This window comes from Dama dama, chromosome 12 (assembly GCF_033118175.1).
Source record: "Dama dama isolate Ldn47 chromosome 12, ASM3311817v1, whole genome shotgun sequence".
In the NCBI taxonomy this organism is placed as follows: Eukaryota; Metazoa; Chordata; class Mammalia; order Artiodactyla; family Cervidae; genus Dama; species Dama dama.
In genome coordinates this window covers 64972372-64990186 of record NC_083692.1, presented here as the reverse complement: position 1 = coordinate 64990186, position 17815 = coordinate 64972372, and the positions used below count along the sequence as shown (strand labels likewise).

At 56.1% G+C, this 17815-nt stretch overlaps 2 protein-coding genes and 1 long non-coding RNA gene across 3 annotated transcripts; 1 reads left to right on the top strand and 2 right to left on the bottom strand.

Moving 5' to 3' along the window:
• Positions 1-448: 448 nt before the first annotated feature.
• Positions 449-8771, top strand: ITPKA (inositol-trisphosphate 3-kinase A). Its single transcript, XM_061157520.1, has 7 exons — positions 449-937; positions 6616-6712; positions 6796-7012; positions 7153-7357; positions 7596-7697; positions 7992-8063; positions 8178-8771. The coding sequence occupies exons 1-7, from the start codon at positions 449-451 to the stop codon at positions 8379-8381; spliced, it is 1386 nt and encodes a 461-aa protein (XP_061013503.1). The 3' UTR covers positions 8382-8771.
• Positions 8772-9777: 1006 nt separating this feature from the next.
• Positions 9778-11343, bottom strand: LOC133067254 (uncharacterized). The gene is made up of 3 exons (XR_009695230.1): positions 11224-11343; positions 10163-10462; positions 9778-10070 (listed from the first exon to the last, which is right to left on the bottom strand). It is a non-coding gene; the product is annotated as an uncharacterized LOC133067254 (long non-coding RNA).
• Positions 11344-11750: 407 nt separating this feature from the next.
• On the bottom strand, positions 11751-17151 carry LTK (leukocyte receptor tyrosine kinase). Its single transcript, XM_061158243.1, is given in 8 exon segments — positions 11751-11923; positions 14004-14102; positions 15268-15342; positions 15345-15425; positions 15650-15751; positions 15844-16086; positions 16532-16644; positions 17078-17151. Coding segments are annotated over 8 exon segments (960 nt in total).
• Between the last annotated feature and the right edge of the window lie 664 nt (positions 17152-17815).

Below are 17815 nucleotides of genomic sequence, written 5' to 3'. Positions count from 1 at the left end.
CGGGTGCCAGAGCCAAAGCTGGACCAGCTCCACCCCCGCGGGGTCAGGGCCCTTGGAATTGCCCTGGAGGAATTCCTGAAGCAATCCCTGTGGAGTTGGGGTGTCGAGCGCGGCGTGGGGCGGAGCAATCCTTCCGACCTTCCCGAGCGAAGGTGGGCACTGAGAGGCCGCGAGGGCCAGGCCCGAGTTTTCTGTATATCCAGGAGGCCTGGGCTTCCCGGCCACCCCCGGAGCAACAGGGAGCCTTCGCGACTGGGCAGGAGCCCAGGAAGGCCCGCGCTTTCTCTGAAAGTGAAAGGAGTGGGCGGGGGGCGCGGCCGAGGCGGGGCCCAGGCGGGCTGCGGCGCAGGCTCCGCCTCGGGGCAGTCTCGAGCCGGGGGCGCCGAGCGTCTCCAGTGCCCGCCGCGCCGCGGGCTGGTGGGCTCCGCCGCGGCTCTGTTACCGGGAAATGACCCTGCCCGGGGGCCCGACGGGCATGGCGCGGCCGGGAGGCGCGGGGCCCTGCAGCCCTGGGCTGGAGCGGGCCCCGCGCCGAAGCGTCGGGGAGCTGCGCCTGCTTTTCGAGGCGCGCTGCGCTGCGGTCGCTGCTGCCGCCGCCGCCGGGCAGCCCCGGGCTCGCGGGGCCAAGCGGCGCGGGGGACAGGTCCCCAATGGGCTTCCGCGGGCTCCCCCTGCCCCAGTGATCCCGCAGCTGACTGTGACTGCCGAGGAGCCGGACGTGCCCCCGGCCAGCCCCGGGCCGCCCGAGCCGGAGGGTAACTGGCTCCCGGCCGTGGGTTCGTCGCACCTGCAGCAGCCGCGCCGCCTCTCCACCTCGTCGCTCTCCTCCACTGGCTCCTCGTCGCTGCCCGAGGACTCGGAGGACGATCTTCTGAGCGACAGCGAGAGCCGGAGCCGCGGCAACGTGCAGCTGGAAGCGGGCGAGGACGTGGGTCAGGTACGGGCCGCGGGGCGGGGCCGGAGCGGGGACCTGCTTGGAGCTCTCTGCCGACCAACTCGCGCCCTAAGCTCCCTCCCCCGAGAGTCCCCTTCTCCCTCTTGAGGCAGTGGGGTCGGTGGGAGGCGCCGGGCCAACCCTTCGCCTTGACAGTTTTTACTCCAGTTCTACAGGCGAGTCGCGACCCGGGCTCTGGGGCGTCTGAGAGAGTGAGGAATCCCCGAGACCGGTCACGGGGACCGGTGGGGCGGCAGGGCAGCGTGACTTGCCGGTCGTGAGATGGCTGGAGGGATCAGAGGGGCTTAGCGTTGCCCGGCGAACTCTCGCCGAGACCGGAGGACGAGCCTCCCTCTCTGTCGCCCCCTCTCCCGCGCCGCGGCCCCACCCCCGCCGTTGCCACGGTTTCCCTCTCCTGAGTGGGAGTGGAGCCGAGCTCCAGGCTCCGCTCGCGAGCTGCTGCCGTCTGCTCCCGGCGCCCGCACCAGGCTTGGACGCGGGGAAGGGAGGGGCGCGGGACAGCGAGCTTAGGCAGGCAGCGGAACGCTGCCCTCCTCCGCTTTACTGCTCCTAATTCTGGCCGGGGAGGGTTGGGGGAGGTAGACTGAGGCTGAGAGGGTGGGACCAGCCTGCCGCTGTCCGCCCCCGGTAGCCTGGATGTTCTGGGGCCAGGTTTGACCCTTTGATAACCCAGGCTAGGGTGCGGTGCAGTCATTCCCCGTGCCTGCCCCTCCGGGTCGTGCCGCGCCCAGGATAGCCGTTCTGTCCCCCTTGTTTTAATCAAGGCCAAATACTTTAAATAACTATCCGCGGTCAACGAGAAGGAGTTGCTCTAGATCCACGTTATGCAAGTGTCCCTGGAGTTGAGGGAGAGGCGGAGGGCGCTCTCAGGCTCTGGTGGCTCGGGGCTAGCCCAGAAGGGCGGTGAGAGCAGCGGACGTGCGCCGGGGCGGCCGGGCCTGCGGAACCTAGGCTCCCCCCGCGCTCGGATTGGACAAGGCGCGAGAGTCACTGTAATGGCTTGCAGTGGCTCCGTGATTCACTTACCCCTGAGACTTACATTATCCTCAAGGCGACGTGGTTTGTGACACAGGAGGGAAAAGGAAAAAGTCTCATAGAGCAGGAACCCACCCCGACACCAGGTAGAGGGTGCGGAGAGTCCCTCTCTCCTCCCCGGGGGTAAGGGTACCTCTGACACCTGACATTTCTGGTGTAACCCTGGTCCCAGAAAGGAGGCGGTGCCGCCTGAGGGTTTCTAAGGCGGTGATGAGGGGCAGTGAAAGGACTCCTCTCTCCCCACCCCCGAAAATCCGGAGCAGTAACTGTGGGCCCAACGCTTCCCCCGTTCAAATCTCTGAGAGCTGTGAGGCGGGCACTGGAGGCAGGGCGCCACGAGGGCAGCCCCCGGCTTCACTCTTCCTCCTAAAGGCGGAGGAGGACCTGCGGCCCAGGACTGCTTACTACGTAGGCAGGCCAGCTGGGGTCAAGACTCCGGGGACCAGTTGCAGCTGTGCCCTGGGCGTCTTCGGCTGGCCTCTCCCACTCTGGGCCTCCCTGTCACCCGGCGCGGCAGGAGCTGGAGCAGATGGCCGTGGAGGGCCCTTCCAGCTCCAAGGCTGCGAGTACCAGGCCTTCCCAACCCCCAGCCCGCCGGGGCCTCCCCGAAGGCAAACAGCCACGGCGGTGGCAGATAAGCCAGGAGCTGTTGACAGAGGCCGCCTGCGTCCGCGTGGAAGGGCCCGGCTCGGACTTTGCCTCGCGGAGCGGCGCAGAGCGCCCGCCTAGGCTGCCTTTAGGGCTTCCCCAGGCAGGAAGCAGAGCCCATAGGTTGGCTGACTGTGAAGGATGCGCCTGGGAGAAGGGTGCTGCGGCAGCACTCCTCAACTCTCAGCTCTCCAGCCCCTTACAACTCCGGCCTGGGTGGATAATGTGAATAGCAGGAAGTCTTTGCGAGGCTTGTACATCCTTCACCTTTTCTTTCTAGAAGCCGCACACTGTGCCCAGAGCCTGGAGCTGGGCTCCCCCTCAAGGTGGTTGGGACAGGGCAGCCTGCCTCCTTCCTGCTTCCTTTCCTACGGTAGCGGGAAGAGTCACGGGGAAGAAAAACCACACAGGCCAAGAGAGGAGTTGGGGGCCTGTCCCCAAGGGCAGCTGGCATGACATTCTTAGGCCTTGTCTGCCTCTTAAAACAATTTTGGGGGTGTTGCTCTAGCAGAAGAGAGGTTGTTTGACTTTTGTTCATTTGATTCTCTTCTCTCGGTGCTCCAGGATGGGTAAGGAGACCTGGATGCGATCCTGTCCTGGGCCCAGAACTCCCACACTTCACTTTTCACTAATTATAGAGCAGAATTTAGGTTAACAGACTTCCTTTTTAAAAAGCAAATGCCCCTGGGAGGGTGAAGTCGTGGGTCACTTATACCTTGGTGCAAATCATTTTATAAATTTAAACTGATTGTTCTCACCACCACCACCAGGAGTGCTTATTTGATAAAGTATTGGGAACATGGCAAGGGGGTTGGGCTGGTAGAGAGCTTTAGCCAGAGTCTGGATGGCTGGAGGTAGGGCATGGAAGTCAGGAAGAGGGGAGATGAATACCAAAGACAAAGAAAGCAAAGGACTTCTGGCAGAAGATACACAGAGTGTCTGGTGTGATACAAGAAAATGGAATCCTCAGGGCTTCTAAATAGAGCTCAGACAAAGGAGGGTCTGAGGCTGGTATTCAGCTAAGCTCTGCCCAGAGAGAGATGCTCCCTGTCCAGCCTCATGGGTGAAGAATTATCAGAGAGTCTTCCTGTGACTTCATCAAAGACTCTCACATGGTCAGCTCTCCTGAGCTTTTTGTCCCAAGGTGTCTGGGCAGCCTCTTGCTGTGCGATGCTTTCTCAGACTTCTATTCGCCTGGCCAGGCGATGGGGTTTTAACCCTTTTTTCAGCCAGGTTTCACTCTGTAACATAATAAATCTGCTTTCGGATATTCACACAATAAAAGCCTTACCTGCTCAAAAATATCTTCCCTGCTGTTGTTCATGTGCCAAAATCCCCACCCACTCGCCAAAGAATGATTCCCCAAGAACCATTCTGGATATATGCATCTTTCTATATGCATTATGTTCCCTGGGGGAGGTAGCTCCCTAGATGAAGATGGCAGAATTCCATGATGCTTGCATCAACTCCTTCTATATCTGACCCTATCCATTACTGGCAGAGGAACTAAATCCTGTCATTACCAACCAACCTCAGAAGGTGGCTGGGAGGGCTCAAATGGCATAATGGGTTTGATCAGCTCTTGGCTGATATGATCTCACAAAACTGGGGTGGGGAGAATGGAGAGATAACCTGATGTTATCTCATTTTGGGAGCAAGTCAATGCTATATTATCACACATCAATCAAGAGGCAGGAGCCCAGGACTGCAGGGACTAAATCCTCTTCTATCAGGTCCACCTTTCACCTTCCAGCCTCACTCACTGCTCCTACATGATCGCAGAAGAAAGGACGATGCAGTTCTCCCATCTCACCTAACCCAAGGCTGATTCCATCTTCTACTGGGGTAGCTATGGAACTAGATGAACCCTATAATGAAGTCCATTCTGGCCCCACTGTCCCCCAAAATTCTGCCAGTAAGTCCCTAAAGCTTCCTGAAGCCCCACCACTAAACCCATCCCTTTGGATAAACTAAAGGTGTCCAGCCAATAGAGAGGGGTCCCCAGGCAGATCTCAATGTTTCCCCAGAGTTCAAAATACACCACCTTGTGGCTGCAAATTGCTTCATCTTGTACAAAGCTCTTTTTCATGCAGGGTCCATTTGACCTCTGGAACCTGCTGGAACAACTGGAACATAGGGGTGGGTTTTGAACTTGAGCTTAGGGCAGAGACTGGGAGACCAGCTGGAAGCAGGGACAGCAGGAATGTTAAATCTTTGAACTTTGATTGCCTTCTGTAAAATGGCAGTAGTTACCATCTCAGGCACTTATTGTACATGTGCAGCAGCATCATGAATTTCAAACTGAGTGTGGGGGAAGAGGGTATAGGATGTGCCACTCAATGTACCTGGCACATACATCCTCCTGGAATTTTATTTGAGGATTTGGAGGTGGGAGAGCTTTATAATAAAACTTGGATTTATTATGCAGCATAATGCAAACCTTGTATGTATTTAAAGAGTGAAAAAGGGAGTTTTGAAAGAGATGTCATGCTTCTAGTGGGCTGCTTCTGGCTACACCCCCAGATCCCTGGGGATTGGACACGTGATCACACCCTACTGTGCCATGTAGGGACTTCGGGAGGAAAGCAGGAGCAATGCTGTCTGTTGGAGATGAGAAGCCTGGTGTGCAGTGGGCGGTCAGTAAATGGTGGCTTGTGTTATAGCAACAGCTAGGTCCAGAGGAAACAGGCTCACACAGATGAAATTCTCACTTGAGTTCACTCAGCTAGAAAGTGACAGAGCCAAGACTGGAAGCAACTTCGGACTCCCCCTCCAGTACTCTGTCACTGCCTCCCATCTCCTCCCCATGAAAAGCGGTTTTATAGTCAGCAGCTTCCTCTGCTTAAGCCTCCACTCCAGTTCTCCCTCTCATGCTAGTGAATTGAGTGAGAGCTGGATTTCTGGGTTCCAGCCCTGTGCAGGCACACACATGTCATTCCTCTAAAAGGCAGGCGCCCTGGAAGGAGGCAGCAGACACACTCAGGTCTGAGCAAACCTGTGCACTCCAGTGGGCAGACACAGGAGTGATGAGCTTCGTGTGGGAAGAGGAAAGGTTCAGAGTATTAGATGATCTCAGACTAGACGCAATGGTCAAGAGGCAAAAGGTACACCAAAATCTCAATTTCCCTCTCAGTTTCATCTAAGATGACAGACTCTCCTCTCTGTATTCCATTTTCAAAACCTAGGTTTCTGGGTCCAGGTTGGGGCACCCTGGCCTTGTCAACTGGTAGGAAGTGAGATGGCATCCAAAGATAGGAAGAGGGCCTTGGGGAGCACCAAGCCATTCCTTCTTCAGGCCCTACCAGGCTGGCCTCCCTGCCCTGGGCCTGTGTAATGATTTGTTTCCATGTTTGTCTTTTTCCCTAAATGAGAGGAACCAATGGTCCCAAGTATTAAATGATAATCCAGATTTGTGCAGGCAGTGGTCCACGCCAAGGAATGGGGCAGGGGGTGGGTGGTGTCACACTCAAGTCTCATTTACTACTATTCACAACAACCTGGTGGGAGTGGTTATTTCCTCATTTTACAGATTAAGAAACTGAACTCAGAGGCTTCTCAAGCTCCAGAATATCCCAAGGCACTGATAGAAGTGCAATGCTCAGAATTTCCCTGTGGTAGACCTGAAAATCTGCATTATTTTTTTTTTTTTAACATCATGAGACTGTCTTCCTCACAAAAGTCCTAAAACCTCGACGAGCAGTAACCTGTCCATGCAGCTGTGGAGCAGCAGAACTGAGCTTTCTGACGCTAAGGCTGGGGCTCTTTTCAGCACACTGGAAATCTGTCATCTCCAGGTGCTTGTCTCAGGGTCCGCCACACAGGCTCACGATAAACCTCCCTGAGTGAATGAGCCGCTGAAGCTCCAGGCAGGAGCTGCTCAGGGTAGGGTGGGACGGGGCGAGACCATGTTCCAGAGGAAGGAGGGCTTGTGTACCGCTGAGACGCTGACTGGCAGACCGGGGTCGTGTCGCTTTCAGAAAAGCCACTGGCAGAAGATCCGGACCATGGTGAACCTGCCGGTCATGAGCCCTTTCAAGAAGCGCTACGCCTGGGTGCAGCTGGCGGGGCACACGGGTGAGCACGGGGCCGTGGCGGGTGCCGGGGGCGGAGGCCGGGAGGAAGGAACTTAGGCGGCACTAACCAGGGTCTGCCCTCAGGGAGTTTCAAGGCAGCGGGCACCAGCGGACTGATCCTCAAGCGCAGCTCGGAGCCGGAGCGCTACTGCTTGGCGCGGCTCATGGCGGATGCGCTACGCGGCTGCGTGCCCGCCTTCCACGGCGTGGTGGAGCGCGACGGCGAGAGCTACCTGCAGTTGCAGGACTTGCTCGACGGCTTCGATGGGCCCTGCGTACTAGACTGCAAGATGGGCGTCAGGTACGCGTGCCCCGCGGGGCGGCTGGAAACCAGTAAAGGGCCCAGGGCGGGAACGAGCGCTCTGCGCGTGCCCAAGGCCGTGCTCGACGAGGTCCGGGTGTGCGCCCGCTCACGCCGCGCCGCTGCCTGCGCCTCCGTAGGACTTACCTGGAAGAGGAGCTGACCAAAGCCCGCGAGCGGCCCAAGCTGCGGAAGGACATGTACAAGAAGATGCTGGCGGTCGACCCTGAGGCACCCACCGAGGAGGAACATGCGCAGCGCGCGGTCACCAAGCCGCGCTACATGCAGTGGCGAGAAGGCATCAGCTCCAGCACCACTCTCGGCTTCCGCATCGAGGGCATCAAGGTGGGCCAGGCCCGCGTCGCTTTGTACTTCCCGGGCCCTTCCTCCGCCCCAGCCCCACTGTGCGGTGTCTGCCCTCCGTGTTGACCTCCCACCCCGACTGCCCCCGGAAGAGGCACCCTCTGGCGGCCGTCTCGCCGTCCCTGGCATTCAGCGTCCGGGGAGGTACCGCTGCTCTAGCCAGATCCTCTCCCTTTGGGCGCACACGTGGCCCCTGACGATTTCTGCCCACCTTCTACAGAAAGCCGACGGCTCCTGCAGCACCGACTTCAAGACCACGCGAAGCCGGGAGCAGGTGATCCGAGTCTTTGAGGAATTTGTGCAAGGGGATGCGGAAGTGCTGGTGAGCGTGGGATCCCAGGACCCTGAGATGCTGGGGAGCCTCATACCGAGGGGTGCCCCCAGGTCAGGTCATCTAACGCAACAGCCTTCCCTACGTAACCCGCATCCCAGTGTTTATCGCACTGAGCTGTTATTGCTTTACAACAATTCTGGGCTGCACGCCACGTGGGGGCCTGCGCCTTCCTCACCATGGTATTTGCCAAGCCAAGCATGCATCGTGACGTTCTTCATAATCTCATAATCGCAGAGGTTCAGTTGGTATTTAATTTGTCCTCCTCTTCTCCACCCTCTCCAGAGGAGGTATCTGAACCGCCTGCAGCAGATCCGGGACACTCTGGAAGTCTCTGAGTTCTTTAGGAGGCACGAGGTAAGAGGGGCAGGCTCACATGTCTGTGGTCTGTCAGGGAAGAGGGTGGAGGGCTTCTCCGGATTAGAGCCGTAGCCTGATTAGAGCCGTAGCCTGACGGTGGGGGACTCGCAGGTGATCGGCAGCTCGCTCCTCTTCGTGCATGATCACTGCCATCGCGCTGGCGTGTGGCTCATCGATTTTGGCAAGACCACGCCTCTCCCTGACGGCCAGACCCTGGACCACCGGCGGCCCTGGGAAGAGGGCAACCGAGAGGACGGCTACTTGCTGGGGCTGGACAATCTCATTGGCATCCTGGCCAGCCTAGCCGAGAGATGAGGCTGGGCCCCTGTCCCTGCTGACCTGAGGGTCTGACAGATGGAGCTGCGCCTGCGTCCCCACCATGCATGCAGGCAAGAGACTGAAACGCCGCGATGCGGGGCAGTGCATACGGCCCTGTAGGGACAAGTGCCAACCACTGTGGGACACACTGCACGCGCAGGGCCTGGCCCCCTACAAGCCCCAGTGTTCCTAGAGCCGATGACACTAATTAAGCGGGGGAGGGAGGAGGAGAGTGGGGTAAGTGGCTTCTTCTTCAGCCCAGCTCTTCTGAGGGGGCTCCATACCTCTCCAGAGAAGCCAGATAAAGAACTTTGTTTCACAGGCACTAGAGCTATTGGTCTGAACTCCCACACTACAATGGACTCCCCTTCCCAATAAAAACTCAAAGACACCAGCTTTGACTCTGGCTTCATCCCCTCCTTCCCTCTGGTCCCTTCTTTCTTGGCTCCCTGGCATCTGTCAGGTGCACTCAGATCACTGTGGTCTATGAGAAGAGCTCTTTTTTAGAGGCATGTGTAGCGTTGGGAGCTGCCCAGGCGGAGGATGCTAATGGGGTAAGGGCAATCCAGAGAAATGCAGAAGGCAATTTCAATTCCCCACCTACACCTTGTGGGTGGGGGTGGCCTCTAGTCCCATGTATCAAAGGCTGGGAGTGGCCAGGCTCTTGCCCAGGAGGCCTGAGATTGGTTTCCAGGATGGAGAGTTCAGTGGTGCCAGGCCAGCCCTGAGACAGGCCCAGACATGCAGCACAGACTGCAGGGGACAGAGGCTACGTGGGACACAAGCCACCTAGAAGCCTGGGGAGGAGTGCAGGGAGGGACTGTCACCATCCGTGCCAGATTCCTCATTCTTAGGACCCTGTGGCACCCAGGAACCACAGGTGAGATTCCAAAGGTTCCAAGGTTGGTTACTCCTGGATTCGGGGGACTTGAGGCCAAAGGGCAGCTGGGGACCAAGGAGGCTCCCTCCCAAGTTCTTCAACCTCCCCAGACTCAGTTCCTGGGCCTGTGGAGATCTTAGGCCCCCCAGAGACAGGCTCCCCGGCCCCTTCCTCCTCCAGGATGGGTTAATTCCATTGAAAGGGGTGAATTTAGCACAACAGGGTTCTTTAATAGGAAGGTAGAAGAGTAGGGGCTCATAGTGTTGTTTTATGGTTTCCCTCCTGGTCCCCAAGTCCAGGATGGTTGGGGCAGGTCAGGTGGTACACCTGAGTGCTGTACTGAAGATGCTCCAAGATGCTGGCAAAACGAGGACAAAGTTCAGCTGATGCTTTCAACACTGAGTCATGATACACTTACCTGGGGAAAGGAGTTCATTGCCAACCCTGGCAGTGAAAAACCTCCCCCTCAAGACAACACTCCATACTCACACTGAGAGGGTCATTCATCCCCCACCCTCCTGCCCCATGACACAGTCAGCACCTCCTGACTGGTGCACCCAGGGTAGGGTATATAGTCCAGTGAGATCTCCCAGAGCAGCATTTAAAGACCTGCATCACATGTGGCGGGAACCGAGTACAGTGGAGCCCATCAGGAACAGCTTCCCTTTCTCTCGAATGAGGTGACCCAAGGTAGTGGAGTGCATGTTATCACCAAGAGTCTGTCTTGGATGTAAAGATGCCCTCCAGGGAGGCTTCTGGGGGGCCCCCCCGCAGAGCCTGGGCCCCCCTTGTGGTAATAACTGGCCCTACAAGAGGGAGGAAGGGAGTGATGAGCTCTTCAAATGGTCTGAATGTGCTAGTAAACTCCCTTGGAGCACCACATGCCCAGGTCCTACACCTGTAGATATTGCTTGCATGCAGAAGTCTCCAATCTTGGCCACTTGGCTGAATCCAGTGCAGCTCAGAAGGCAGTTCCTCGTGGCCCAGCAGAGTCAGGCAAAAAATCACTGCCAGAACTCCAGCCTTGATCTTTTCTTTAAAAGGGCTATTCCTTGGGGAGGGAGCAGGATGGGCAGTCCCCAGGGCTAGATCACTTGCGACCTGTGGATGAAGTGATTTTCTTCCAGATAGTGGCAATCCTCGGCTATGTCCCGACCAGCTGGAGGAGGTCTTGCATGGCCAGAGGTGATGGCTGGGCCTGGATCAGGCAGAACGCACATCAGACCATACAGGTTTGGGGACCCATGAACAGGTCTTTACCTGACTCAGGAAACCCTTCATGTCCCCCTCCAGACACCAACTCCAGCAGAATTAGGCCAGAGGTAGCCCTGATGCACTCACAGTATTCTGATGTTCTGATGGCTGAACTCGCTGAGTCGGTGGTGCACATACCCCATCACCAGCAGGGAGAGGAACCATGCTCTAGGCTCCATAAGGCTGGAGAGGAGCTCTGTGTCCCTAGAGCTGCTACCTCCCAGCCCCAAGGTGAAGAGAAGCTATTTCTGCAGGCGGGTCTGGGTGCCTCCCTCCCACTTGCACCCCCACCCCTGGCCCCAGGTGCGCACCCATGATGAGCGCCTTGGTGAGGAAATCCAGCCCATCCTGTGGACAGCAGAGTTCTGGCAGAGTCTAGTCGGGAAGAGAGGCTTCCCTGGTGGCTCAGCTGGTAAAGAATCTGCCTGCAATGTGCTAGACCTGGGTTCGATCCCTGGATTGGGAAGATCCCCTGGAGAAGGAAAAGGCTACCCACTCCAGTATTCTGGCCTGGAGAATTCCATGGCCTATCCATGGGGTCACAAAGAGTCAGACGTGACTGAGCGACTTTCACTAGGGAGGAAGACAACAGAGCTTCTGAGCACCCTGGACATTTCAAGAGGGCGGGCTGACCCTATCTCCAGCCATGACTCCTTTGTCAGAGACCCTTCTCTTCTACTCTGTCAAAAGCCCCACCCCTCTCACCTTGATAGTCACCTGCAGGAGGCTGGGTTCCCCAGAAAGCCAATTACCAGTCCCTCATAGGCCTCTCCAAAGACACCACGGGCCAGGGCTCTGCAGAAAGGCAGATTGAAAGGGAGTGGGTGGTTGGGTCTGGGGAAGGGTCCTTGAGGGTCTAGAGCCTCCTTTACCTCCCCTGTCCCCCTGCTCACCCTCCATATGCCCAACTGGCCCTCTCTGGGGGTCTGATCTCTCTGCATCATGGCATGTCCCCAAGGACAAGCTCTGCAGGGGTGACGGTGACCAGGGCAGAGTCAGGGCAGAAGAAAGGGCAGGTGTGGGGTAAGGCGGTGGGGTGGGATTCTGTGCTAAGTCTTCCCTTAGGTCCCTGCAGATGCTCTGGGGTGAAGATAATCCTTATGCCAAAGGAATCATATTTAGGGTCCCTACCATCCCAGAACTGGGATGATAGCTGACTTTGCCAGGTTACTTTCCCTTTGGGGGCTTCTCTGACCTCCATCTCCTCTATACAAGGGGTTTGGATGAGATGCTTACTGGGATCCATAATTCACCACAGCAGGGAGCAGGATGGAGGCTGGGGATTCAGGGTGCATTAGGCTCTCAGAAGGAGGGAGAGGATTCAGCTGAGCAGAATGAAATTGGCTGAGAAAACCGCCATAAGCCCCGGGGGCAGCATCCAGGACTAGGCTGGGCCAAGCCTCACCTGGAAGTAGTAGGGGTTGGGGATTGTCCTCATGGTGGAGATGTGAAGCTTGCTGACCTGGAGCTCAAGGCCAGGTAGCCTCATCCACCACGGGTCAACACCGAAATCAGATTGATTATATTCTTTGCAGCCAAAGATGGAGAAGCTCTATACAGTCAGCAAAAACAAGACCGGGAGCTGACTGTGGCTCAGATCATAAACTCCTTATTGCCAAATTCAGACTTAAAGTAGGGAAAACCACTAGACCATTCAGGTATGACCTAAATCAAATCCCTTATGACTATACAGTGGAAGTGAGAAATAGATTTAAGGGACTAGATCTGATAGAGTGCCTGATGAACTATGGATGGAGGTTCATGACATTGTACAGGAGACAGGGAAAAGATATGAAAAAAAGCAAAATGGCTGTCTGAGGAGGCCTTACAATTAGCTGTGAAAAGAAGAGAAGCAAAAAGCAAAGGAGAAAAGGAAAGATAGTCCCATCTGAATGCAGAGTTTCAAAGAATAGCAAGGAGAGATTAAAAAAAAAAAAAAAAAAGCCTTCCTCAGCAATCAGTGCAAAGAAATAGAGGAAAACAACAGAATGGGAAAAACTAGAGATATCTTCAAGAAAATTAGAGATACCAAGGGAACATTTCATGCAAAGATGGGCTCCATAAAGGACAGAAATGGTATGGACCTAACAGAAGCAGAAGATATTAAGAAGAGGTGGCAAGAATACATGGAAGAACTGTACAAAAAAGATCTTCACAATCCAGATAATCACAATGGTGTGATCACTCACCTGGAGCCAGACATCCTGGAATAAGAAGTTAAGTGGGCCTTAGAAAGCATCACTGTGAACAAAGCTAGTGGAGGTGATGGAATTCCAGTTGAGCTATTTCAAATCCTGAAAAATGATGCTGTGATAGTGCTGCACTCAATATGCCAGCAAATTTGGAATCAACTATCTGCCCCTGGAACCCCACAGAAGCCTGTTGGCTCAGTGAAGAAATCACCCATGACTGCTGGGTGCTCTGTGCCCAGAATCAGGATCCCACACACCGTAGGAAGGCTCAGTGTCAAGACCACCACCACAGCCACCATCAGAATCAAAGGGCCTGAGGGGGTGGGCAGGTTTGCCAGTGGAAAACTCCTCTCTTTCCCTCTACCCCAACTTTTAGTAATGCCTCTAGACTCAGCTCGAGTGTTCACTTTTCCATGATGCTTTCCTCACTTATCCTAAATGAATGCAACTGTTCCCTCCTCATCACCCCTAAGACACTTTACACCTCCCATGGCAACTGTCACTACAAGATATATGTAGATATCTAGATATAAATATAGACATATATAGAGACAGTGATCAGTATCTCCCCTACCACTCTAGACCACTAGACTACATGCTCCGTGAAGGTAGAGCAAGCACTGATACACCTCTAATCCCCTGCCCAACACCCAGCCCAGTGCCTGGCACACAGCAGATATCCTTCCCAGTGCCCTACTGCTCCTCCCCTCCTATGGTCCCACAAGTCCAGACCTCAGACACAGGCAGGACATACCCATGCAGGTGACGTTATCCGCAGCCAGCTCCATGCCCTCTGGGCACATGCAGTTGGCCAATTAGAGCTCGGCCTGGCATTGGCAGATCTTCAAAAGGCAAAGACAGCAATTGAGGTCTAGTCGAATCTCCACCTCTCCGTGACTCTCCATGACAATGAGTAAAAGAACTGATATTGCTGGGTGAGGGTGGGGGGCGTATGTACTTTTTCCAGTTTCGTGGTTAATTTTAGCCTTGAACTTTGGAATGAGGAGCAATGCCAGGCATTTAGGGAGGGTGGGAGAGTTTGGGGGGACTTCTGTCAAGCTTGTATGCTTCCTTTTCTGGGATCCTTGAGCTTGCAGGTTGTTGAAGAGAATTCAGAGCAAGAGATAATTTGACAAGCAGACCAGAATGCCCCCATGCTGGCATCACAAATGACAGCCCAGCTCCCAAGTATTCCTGAGTTGTGCAAGACTGGGTAGTTCACAGGGCAGAGCTGGTGGTCCGGGCTGAGGAAAAGGGCTATACCAGGCTGAAAGGTGGGGTAGGGGCCAATACCTGCCAGAAGCTGCAGGCAGAACTCACTGTTGGGGTGTATGACAAAAACTGCACTTTCCTCATCAGTCCAGGGAATGTCAGTCTCTGAGGCATCACTTCCTGCCAGAAACTGAGATAGAGCGTTTGGCTATGAAATGGGGGAAGGAAGAGGAGCACACGGCTCCTCACAGATGGGAAGCTGGCTTATACAGCAGGGAAGCCGGAGTCTCCCCGTGGAAACCCCAGTGTGGCCTTGTCTACATTCACATCACAGTACCAGTGCTGCCAGATGGCAGGTGGGAGCTGAGGGGCCAGAGACGTGGGAAGAAATAATAGCTGGAATCTGAAAGCCTGGTTCAGGTTGGCTGGCTCCTTGTCTGTCTGAACCTCTCTAATCCCATGTTCTCAACTATAAAATGGAAGAGGCCCAACCCACACGTTCCACTTCTGCAATAATGGAGATAATGTGTATAAAGTACTTAGGAACAGTACTGCCCAGACAGACAGGAAGGCTCTGTTTCTTTATAGCAGTGGTTTCCAAACTCTGGAGTGTATAAGAATCACTTAGAGACTTGACTAAAACACAGATAATGGGACCCTCCCCTAAACTTCTGATTCAGGAGGTTGGAGGGAGGCTGAGAATTTGTATACCTAGCAACTTAGGTGGTGCTAATGGTTCAGCAACCAGGCTCTGAGAACTGCTGACTTAAACTACCCCCGCCTTTCTGCCTCCCAGCTCAGCTTGCTAGCGCAGCAAGCTCTAAGTTCCCGGGACTACTACAGATCAAGGATGGGACCTGTTGTGCTGACAAAGATCCTGGATGTAAAAGAAAATCGAGGGAGTCCAGTCTGCACGTGTGCTTTGCAACTTACCCGACCTCCTCTTCTGATATTTATTACTCTACCTGCTCTGGCCTGGAAGGCGGACTCAACACTTGTCCCAACTGTCTTCCGAGGGACTAGGTCTGTCCTTAAGGCTGTAACCTCACGTCACTCTCAGGGCTGCCGCAGTGCCCTCCCCAAGGGTGCAGCTAACCGCTGCCGCTGCCCCTCACGGTCGCGGCCCCCGCCGCCTCCCGCGAAGCCGCCGGCTGCCACCCAGCCAAGCTTAGCCCCGACCTACACGTTGCCCTGGCTGCCCCGACCCCTTCCTCTCTGACCCGCCGGCGGGGGCTGTAGGGGACACACGACGTTCAGCCTCCCTCTGCACCTGCCGAGAGACACGGGGTGGCTGGCCGCGGGGACTGGAAGCACGCCCTCCTGTCCTCGCAGCCTGCGCCCTCACCTGCCTCCCCGCCTCTCCAGCTGCTCCTGGGCGCCACCGAGCGGCTATCTAGTTTCTGGACAGTGGTCTGAGCCCCCCTCGGTCCTGCCGCTTCAAGTACGCCCGACTGCCTCCTGCGGCCGCCACCAGCAGCGGCCTCGGCTCACCCGTGCGCAGCCACGCGGCAGCGACATACAGGCGCGCGCCCTCCAGCCGTCGAATGAGAAGCCGGGCGCTGGGCGAGGGCTCGCGCCCCAGGGACTAGAGTAAATGTAGGGGCTCGCAGTCAGGCCCAGGGCTTTGGGGACACCAAGGAGATCCTGTGGGTGCGCGCTCGGTGGGAAGGACCCCAACGCCTAGCTCTGGAGACCGGGGCAGCCCGCGCCGAGGGAAGCACGAACCGGAAAGACGCAGGTGGCGCCCCCACCACCTCCGCCGCCTCCTGCCCAGCACCAGGACCCTGGGACCCCTTCGATCCCATTCGTCGCCGCCCTCTCCTCAGCGGCTCCAAAACTCTCCCACCGGCGTCCGGAGCTGCAATTGGTGGAGGCCCGGGCCCTCCCCTCCCAGTACTGAGGTCTGAACCCCAAGAAACGCCCCTCCCTCTACCCAGCTCCCGCTCTGGGGCGCTTGAGCCGCTCTGCTTCCTTCCAGACAGGCCTCCTCTCCCTAAGACGGCTCTCCCGCAACCAAGGGAGAAGACGGCAGAGACGAAGATTCCATGTGCCAGTGATAGGTGGTTCTTGGCACCTTTGCTGCCCGAGGCGCCATGGGCTGAGATCCTGCGGAATGCGGGCTCTGAGTCCCTGGTCCTTGACCATTGGTCCTCGGCCTGCCCGCCTAAGGTAGAGATTAGTGATGGAGGAGGTTCCAGAAGTTCTTATCTGAGGGACTTAGGGGATGTAGTGTATTTTGAAGGAATGGGGAGACTAGGTATGCACACCATAAAATTAGATTTTGCACTTATTTCAAGAGGCTTAATGGAGATGGTGAGGGAGGCTCAAGCCACCTCTTGCAGCAGCCATTGGTTATGAACACTCCTCTTGGCAGGAACAGGCTCCTGGGTATAGCTAACTTGGTGGCAACTATTGCCACCCCTTCCAGGGTTTGGCTGGAAGAAGGGACAAAGTTGCTTGTCACTGCGGGATACACCAAGACTCAAAGTGGAGCACAGGTACCCTTAGTTCCCCAGACCACAGAACCTCAGATTTGCAGCTGCTGCCCACATCTACTGTTTCTGCCAGTTATCTATTCTTTATAGATACTGGCCAGCACCCATGCCTACCACAACTGCTCAGAGTCCCAGGGGCCCCCACTGTTACCACCACACTGCTGCTAGTGAGGGCCCAAGCCAGCTCCTGGCCATGCAGATGGAGAAGAGCCAACGCCCCTCCGTGCCTGAAAGCAGGAAGGGAGGAAAGGGTCAGGAGCACCTGCCCCAGCCTGAGGGACCCCACACAGAGTGGAGAGTGGAGGAGAAGGAAGGCGCTCAGAGCTTACCTGGGGGAATTAGGGGGAGGCTGGCTCAAAGCTTCTAGGCAGGATGGTGATGCTCGGGTTCCAGGGACTTAGAGCCGGTGGCAGCAAGGACGAGGATGGGGGAAATGATGCCTGGGACCGCAAGCTGGAGCAAAGAATTGCACCTGAAAGGTGACGAGGTGACGGCAGGGTGGGAGAGGGCACATGTGTTAACAGGATGGCAGATGAAGAACCTCTAGCAGCCACACCGCTATCCCCACCTACCTGGGACATACTAGCACCTGGAAGCTACCCAAGCCAACTCTGGTTGCCAAAGGCCCACTGGGGTGGGGTAGAGGTGATGTGTGCTCACTTTTCTTCCCCAGAGAGCTTTTCCCAGTGGATGACTTGGGCACAGCACCGAGGTCCATCCTGTAGGGCCCCCATTTTTCTCTCTACTTGGTTTGGTGGTTCTGCCCCCATGCCATGCTGAGACCCAGGGCCTGTCCCTCCTTCCCCAGCAGAGATCTGGATCCTGGGACAGACACCCACCACATTTCTTTACCTGCACTCACTCCCTGTGTTTTGGCTGCAAGGGTTCAAGCATTCAAGGCCTCTGCAGGAGCCACTTGGAACCCTGTTTGTCTCAACTGCCACCCCAAGTCTAGGAAGTTGCCTGTAACATTATGGTCCCCTGACTGCCAGAAGGCACTTACTAGAGCCATAGCAGCAGCTGAAGGAAGAGGACTGGCCCACCACAGCCAGAGTTGCAGGCTCAGACTGCTGCTTTTAGGAATGTCCTGACTCTTACTGGAGACCGCTGGGTCCTAGAGCCGACCTGACTACTCCCAGCTCAGACCCTGGGATGTCAAGCGTTCACCTGTACAGTTTTGTTGCCTATGTCAACTCTGTGCACAATTTCCATGATTTGGTGAAAAGCCTGAGCCTGATATCAAAAGACCAGAGTGCCAGGAATTCCTTGGTGATCCAGTGGTTAGGACTTCGTGCGTCCACATCAGGGGCATGGGCTCATCCCCTGGTCGGGAAACTAAGACCTTGCATGCTGTGCTATAGGGGAAAGACAAGCATCTGTGGTGAACTGGGTTTGGTG